Here is an 8257-nt window from a genome sequence, read left to right as displayed (position 1 = left end):
CATATAGATAGATAGTTATAATGTAGGATATGTCCAGAAAGCAATTTCAGTTTGGAATGGTTGAAACTAACTTGATTATGGAAAATCTTAGGAAAAGAAATAATGTTTCTTCAGACCTTGTCAATGGCAGAAGGTCAAACATCATTCCTCAGCTGGCTGAAGTCATAGAAGTGATAATAAGACCAATTTTTTGCTAAGGAGCTTGTGGATTGTAAACATCTGACAGGTCTCTTGCAGGAAAAACCCCTCCCCTTGTCTCTTCCCATTGAGCCCACCATCATGGCAGCAAGCATGTGACTAACCTACCCATCTGCCTGCTGTCCATCACCTGACATCAGTATATGCACTTATCTGCCCCTTCATGATGACATGGAGCAGACTACTACCCAATCACCTTAATGACCTTCCCTCATCAAAGGGAAGGAGTAAAAGGACTCAGCCATAAGCAACCAGACACCATTGCCTTGCTAAGCTATGGTGTGGCCACGTGTTCTGAAAGCTATGGCCAGGCCGTGTTTCTCAGCTTTGGTCCCCCCTCCCCTACCTTGGGGAGGTGAATCTCCTCTCTCTCTCTTTCTCTCTCATTTACTTTCTAAATAAACTATATTTCCTAATATAAACAAAAAGAAGAAATAATGTAAACTATTAGATATGATCTATATTGATTTTTACTGTTTTGTATATTTAAAAATATATGTATGCAACTTTTCACTACTTGACAGGGAATTTTTATATATGTGTATTTCTAACACAAGTGACATACAAAAATAGCACATCACGTTTTAAAAGGAATATAGAGTAGATACTATGGTTCAGGTGAGCGTGACCTGAAATGACTTTATCATAAAGTGGTTAAAAAAATCTGTAGTTTCATTCTCCATGAAAGTAATCAGGCTATTATATGGAAGGAGGATGACATGTCAGAGGTACAACAAAGGCTTGTTGCACAGAAGTTAAGAAGCAAGCTCAGGCTGAATAAGTGGCACTTTCTAAGGAGGTTGCTATAAAGTTGAGAGGAGTGAATTCTCAGTTCCCAGGAGTATTCAAAAACTATCTGTGGGGTCATTTGGCTGGGATGTTGGAAAACAAAGCAAAACATTATTTATCCACCCACACAATGATACTATGAAACACTTACCACATATGAGGTTCCATGCTATGGAAAGGAAATACTGAGGTAAGCCAGTCAGACACAGAGTTCATAAAGCAATTAGGGATACAGGCAAAAAATAAGTTAACAAATAATTAAACAAGGAAGGCAATTGCTGACTGTGAAGGTGATCAAAGAAGGTGACACTTGAGCTAAGCCCCAACAGGTGAGAGCTGACAGAAGAGGATCCCAGGCTTCTGAGACCTTAAGAGTGCCCAGTCTGCAAAGGGCTTGTCTTTGTAAAGGAAGAGACAGCACAGGGCAACATGGTGAGGGCACAGAGGTAAGACTCGGGAGGCAGGAGCTGGCTGTGGGGAGAAGTTTTTGTTAAAGGAAATGAGCTATGGAGAGTTTTAAACACAGGAGTGATGCTATCTGATTTATATTAAAACAAACAATGAAAACAACAACAAAAACACATGTGTACACATGGATCTCTAAATTCCTATCCAAAGCTGAGGTTGTGACTCTGTTACATGAGAAGGTCCTAACTGTCTTATGGCACATATAGAACAATTACACACCTGTCTTTTGGTATTTGTTCTATTTGGCAGTAAGACTCAACCTAGAGAAAGAACACCAAATTGCAAATTTAAACAGTAGCTGGGAGAGAAAATGAGTTATTCTTGTGATTTATGATTTATCCTAACCAGCCCTCATCATTACCCCATTTGTCCCATAGATCTCTGCTTTTTTCTGCTCTAGTCCTCTGTGCCCATTCAGCATTCCTACCCCCGACTCCCCACTCCACTCCTTCTAGTGCTTCTATCTGGTCAGCAATTCTATCCCTGACAGATGACTGGGCTCTTTCTCCTGGTCCCAACTCATTATTTTGCCCCATAATGGAGGGCCTGTCTCCTTTCTGTCACAATGGACTGTCCTTTTGTCCCAATGCCTTGGCCTGGACTCAGCACCATTTTCTCTCTTACAATCCATGAGACTATAGTCTCCTTGAGAAAAAGGATTATATCTGGCTCACTATTATATGCCTGTATTCACCACAGGACTTGGCATCTCCAATTGTTAAGTCTTCAAGAAATACTGTTGAATGAGTGATTACTCTGACCTTGGAGGCAGCTTGTATAGACATGAGATGCTTCTGGACAATGACTCCCTCTCTGCACTCAATCCTATCATTCTCCTTCCAGCTTCTGCAATGAGAACCAGAATGGCTCTGTGCCTGTTAGCTTCTCCCCAACTATTTTAACCAGAGCTAGAACTAAGCCTTGTCTCTCTTCCTTCCCTTCTTCCTTCCTCCCTCCTTCCCTCTCTTTATTTCTTGGCACAAGCTTGGGCACAATTCATTTTTCCTGAATTGTATCTGAGTCTTTATTGTGGCAATTCAGAAAACTCAAGTGTGCAGATGCTCTGTATCATTTCTAAAATAACAGTAACAGCTCACATTCATCGTACATTACTGTTTTCCAGGCACCATGCTGAATACTGTGCAAGGATTGTCTCCTTTAATCTTTACTGCAACCCTATATGGAAAATATTCGACTTATTTTATAGAGAAGGACACTGAGGATTAGAGAGGCTAAGAAATTTGCCCAGAATTATAAAGCTAATAAGTAGGAAATCTGAAATTGCCAAGATTCTTCTGAATGGAAAACTTGTATCGCAAATAACTTTGAAAAAATATGTAAAATACAGTTTATAATAATATATCAACATACTGAACACTAGCACAAACAAATGAATAAATTAATTGATGATGATATTGAAAAAGCGATGCTAAAATGAAACTCTCCGTTGCATAATTGGATAGATTTAAATTTCTCTGTCACACATTTCATCCTCACCTCCAAAAAAAAATCTCTCTGCATAATCCTTTACTAGTATATTGGAGCATATTTAAGATTTTTTTTTTTTTTTTTTTTTTTTTTAGTAATTCTAAAGAATTTCATTTTAACTGAAGAAACCGAGAAAAACCAGAGAGGCTTAAAAAATAGTCCATATCTTAGAATTTAAAGTCCTCAAATAAAAGATATGAAAAGAACTTAAGAGTCCTCATGTATAATTGAATTGTATATGAGATAAAAAATCATTCATATTTTTAAAACCTGCATTACTTATAGAAAGTCTCAGGAACCAAAATCAGCTCATCTTTCAAAGTTCTCTGAGTGACAGTTTTAAAGTGTCCGAAAGACAGATTTTCCAATTTTTAACTTAACGTCGAAGCAAATATCCATTTTTTTTTTTAAATTTAAAAAGAGATGGCCTTTAAAATGCCGAATGTTCCTGATGTTATCTGAAACACTACCTAGAAAACTATAGTATATCAACCATGGCAGTCACCTAGTATAAGGTCGAACTCCTGATGATAGTATTATTGAAGAATAATAGTTTTCCTTCATAAAATAGTCATCTAAAGGAATCTTGATTTTTATGTCTATGCTTGTTGTCATAAGTAGTTTGTGAAATATTACATAATTCACTTAAACTATACCAAGAATCATAGACGGCACCTCTAGCAAATTCCCAAATAAAATTTAAGAGAATAAATGGTCAACGTTTACTAGCCAATCTTAACTTAGGAAAATAATTTTCCAATACTTGAGAAAATGATGAACCCAAATTAAAATTCTAACTTGTAAAAGAGATTTCACATGTGTATTTCACTTAATTTACCAAATTCAGTGATTTAAAAACATCTGTACCAGCATGATTGTGTTTATTATATGTCTATGTTATCCACTGTTTTCGTTAGAAGACTCTTTAGGGCTCATGAGGAGAAGGTAATCCTGGGTATGCGTCATACATACTTCAAAAACTCTTAGCTTTGTATCCATGGGCAAGTCACTTAAACTTTTTGAGTCTTCCTTGCTTCATTTGTGCTATAGATAAATACTAATATTCACCTTTCACCCGGAATGAGACCATACATAGGGCAGAGGCTTACACTGTAGCAGAACAAACTGGGTTCAAATTCAGGCTTTCCCTCTGTACCAAGGCCTACATATGTGAAGCATTGGATATATTCCTTATCCCTTTGGAGCCTCAGTATCATCATCTGTAAATTTAGAATATCACCTACCCAGTAAGATTTCATAAGCATTAGGAAAAAAATGTATATAAACATTTGGCACTTATTAAGCTTTCAATAAATGGTAGCTGTTGATTCTTGTGGACACATTTTGTAAACTGCATTTTATATGTAGGGTATTATGGTATGACTTGACTGTTTCCTTAGCTATCACATAGTTTCTTACTGACAGACTAAACCACATTTCTCCCAAATAGTATTCTTCTATATATGATTATATTTTCCTTTAAGTATTAAGGTCCTACTGTGATACTTTTTAAATGAAATTTGTTATGAGATGATATTAGCCAACCCCTCAATAATGAAATCTTTTTTTCCTTCCTTCTTTGCTGTATTGCAGTCTGTAGTCTGTGGTGAGTTTTTCATCTATTTATTTATTATAGTATTCATTCATTCAACAAATACCCACTGAAGGTTTACTATGTCACAAGATATATGTTAGGAGTTATATTTCAGGAAGAATTGGCCTGGATGTTTTATCACAGGTAGTTTCATAAAATATTATGCTATTATGATAAATTATTTCAGTAATAAACAAGTTAGCATAATATTATAACTTTTATAAATTATAGTGGGAATTAAAAATATATTTTGACAATGTGATATATACTCCCTAGAAATAATTATATGCAACCTCTTTTTTTTTTTTTTTTTTTTTTGAGGTGGAATCTCACTCTATCACCCAGACTGGAATACAGTGGCATGCTCATGGCCATCCCAGTGTCGACCAGCTGGCCTCAGGCAATTCTTCCACCTCAGCCTTCCAAGTAGCTGGAACTACCATGCCCAATGAATGTTTTGATTTATTGTAGAGATGAGGTCTTGCCAAGTTGCCCAAGCTGGTCTCGAACCTGTGGGGTCAGGTAATACCCTCACCTCATCCTCCCAAAGTGCTGGGATTATAGGCTTGAGCCACCATGTCTGGCTGCAACCTCTTTTCAAGAAGATTACTGTATAAATTAAATAAATATAAAGTGCTTATGAAAGATTAAACCAAAGAAAGGAATTTAAAAATGCAAACAACTTTTAAAATTACATTTTTGATCAAGTATTGAATTATCTTTCAGAGCAGATTCTTTAGGGCTTTATATCTAGCATAACTTTAAAATAGGCCATAATTGGAGACAATTTAAAAAATCTTTCTGTTTTCACTTTATTTTCTGTAATAGACATGAGCCTGCCATAGTCTATTTCTATGTGGAAAACAACAGAATTTTATATGTGTATATAAATTTCCATAATGTTTTAAGCTATTTCCTTTGATAATACTATTATTATTATAAATACAATACTTTTTAACTGTAACTGAGTGCCTCCAATGTGCAGCAGTTGCAAACTGGATGATTAAAGTACAAGATGAGCATAGCAGGGATGGGTAAACTATTGCCTGTGAACAAAATCCAGTCCACCACATCAACCTGATTTTGTAAATAAAGTTTTATCGGAACACAGATCGATTCATTTGTTTATATGTAGTTTATGGCTGCTTTTATGATATACTGACAGAGTTGAGTAGTTGTGATAGAGACAGTATGGTCTGCAAAGACTAAAATATTTACTATCTTGTCCTTTATAAAAAAGAGTTTGCTAATCCATCCTTTACATTGAAGGTATTAAAGAAGTTTTACAGCCATTTTGAGTATCAATACAAAAAACAAGAAGGAATTAAAGAGAGGCTGTGTATGTTCAGCTCCTTTTAGGCTTGTGCCTGATGCTTTGTGGGCATACCAAGGTAGGATAAACATTGCATTTTTGAAGACACATTTTCTACAGGAAGTCTTTGCTCACTGGGCTAACGGGGCACTGCAGTTCCCCACTGAGATAACAGAAATTCCAAGTGTTAAGCCACCAAGTAAATACCCACCAGAGTTGTCTAATCTTCATTTCTTTTAGAAGCTGGGAATTTTAATTTTTTCCTGTTGAAAATATTGTGGCTTTCTCTATATCCATAAGCAACACAGCTTATTTATTTGAAAATGGCCATTTTTTTGTTAAAATTAAAATTTTTTTAAAAAGTTCACACATTACCTGCATGTTGTTCTTCAATCCAGACTTGCAAGTACATGAAGAGGAGTAGTCCTGCTACTCCAAACACCAGCACGGAGAGGAAGACTTGTTTGGGGTTCATGACCACTTCAGAAGGCTGCATTCCTCATCGTTTCTGAATCTAAAGATCGCATGTTATTCTTGTCCATAAAGCTTCAATCATTTCTTGGAGTCTAGGGGCCCATTCCATAAAGTAGCCTAGAATTTAAAAAAGAAACCCATATTGTACATATCTGATCACATTAATTTCCAAATATGATATAAATACACAGTAAATCAACAACACTGAAGACTTCCATGCACCGTAATGCTCTGAAGACAGACAAGACTGTAGTAGAGGTTCCCAGAATGGCACTTTTGTATTATGTTTTTATCTTATCTAAAGAATGCATTATCCTCCAGTTAATAAGTAACATCCTAAGTTAATTAGGTGAAGTTTGGTCAGACGTAAGTCCTGCTGTATTTATTTATTTTTTGAGTTGGAGTCTCACTTCGTTGCCCAGGCTGGAGTGCAGTGGCATGCTCACGGCCACCCCAGTGTTGACCTGCTGGACTCAGATGATCTTTCTGCCTCAGCAGCCGGAACTACAGATGTGTGCTACCATGCCCAGCTAATTTTTTTGATTTATTGTAGAGATGAGGTCTTGCCAAGTTGCCCAGGCCATTCTCGAACCCATGGACTCAGGCAATTCGCTCACCTTGGCCTCCCCAAGTGCTGGGATTATAGACTAAACCACTGCGCCTGGCCCGCTGTATTATTAAGTATAAAGTCAGGTTTGGGTTACCTTCAAATGATCATAAGAAGAAAGAGTAACCAAATGGATTGCTAAAAGATAGGGTTTGAATATGTTTATAGACTGTAGGGAAAAAATTACTTTATGCCCTAAAGATATGTAAAGTTCAAAAATGGAAGGTTTAATCTATCATTTTCCTGTCATGTAAAAGTAATAGAGTTTTCCAACTTTAAATTCATGATAAAATCCTTCAAAGGCATAAAAGGATATAAATATAAAAGGTCAGAGTTGAAGGACTCTTCCCATAATAACACAGAATTATTGAAATCTACCTCAGAATACAGAAATCTATTTCACTAATAAAAGGATATTTTATTTTAAAAATATTGTAATGAATTTCTTTTAGAACCATCTCAATTAATATAATCTTAACATTTCATTTTTTTAAAAATCACATCCACTTTTAAGAATCTGATGAAAATGTGAACCCTCTCCTCAGAAAAATATAAACACACACAATATCTTGCATACAATGCCAATATTTTTGTGGATCTTCATTGAATCTCATGTTAAGAATTCCTATTCCCAATAAAGTGTCACATATGAATGCAGTAATCCACATGGTGAGCTCACCTGGCTAGCAGCCTGGCTAAGGCTTTGTATGTAAAGCTGACCAGAGACCCTGGCTCTGTTTCTTGGTCACAGACCACACTGTCTCTGGGTGAGTTGAACAAATATTTCCTCAATATAAAGATATCATGCAGATTGTTGTGTCTAAAAATTATCTCTTTTATTCCAAATATGCCTCAAAATCTGTGGACAGAGTCTTTGAGAGAGAATATTGATTTAGCCTGTTTCAGAGGTATTTGCTAGGTTGCCAGTTAAAAGTTGAAAACTACTGTGGAAAATTGCTAGGCTGGTTAAAAAATAATACTTAGGTTCTTGGCAAAATCAATTTCCACTCAAATGGGCTTCAAAGGTAATATAAGAAGTCAAAATTAGAAATGCATGTATTAAAATAATTAAAATGATCTCCTGATAAGAAAAAAAACCCACCAAATAGTTAAAAGTTTTTATGCAGAATGAGAAAAAGTCAGATCACAAATATTTATTTTTCTTTATTTTAACTATTACTTGGAAGGGGCTGTGGTTGTCAGCATTACCTGAGATGCTTTCTTAAATCTACTCCTTTGAGTCTCCTAGGAAGGGGCAACTGTTAACTTTTTTCCCTAGTGCTTTTGAGGGCTTCAAGCATTTTCTTGACTTTGGTAGTAAAGAAAG

At 35.9% G+C, this 8257-nt stretch overlaps 1 protein-coding gene across 1 annotated transcript; it reads right to left on the bottom strand.

The window, feature by feature from the left end:
* Positions 1-544: 544 nt before the first annotated feature.
* LOC103274017 (carbohydrate sulfotransferase 9-like) lies at positions 545-6381 on the bottom strand (the record flags this gene model as incomplete). Its single annotated transcript, XM_008071474.1, has 2 exons — positions 6218-6381; positions 545-580 (listed from the first exon to the last, which is right to left on the bottom strand). Coding segments are annotated over exons 1-2 (164 nt in total), but the record flags the coding sequence as incomplete, so codon positions are not given.
* Between the last annotated feature and the right edge of the window lie 1876 nt (positions 6382-8257).

This window comes from Carlito syrichta, unplaced genomic scaffold (assembly GCF_000164805.1).
Source record: "Carlito syrichta isolate Samal-C Ts95f unplaced genomic scaffold, Tarsius_syrichta-2.0.1 Scaffold314338, whole genome shotgun sequence".
NCBI classification, from domain to species: domain Eukaryota; kingdom Metazoa; phylum Chordata; class Mammalia; order Primates; family Tarsiidae; genus Carlito; species Carlito syrichta.
The sequence above is the reverse complement of the archived record's forward strand: the minus strand, read 5'-3'. Positions and strand labels throughout refer to the sequence as shown.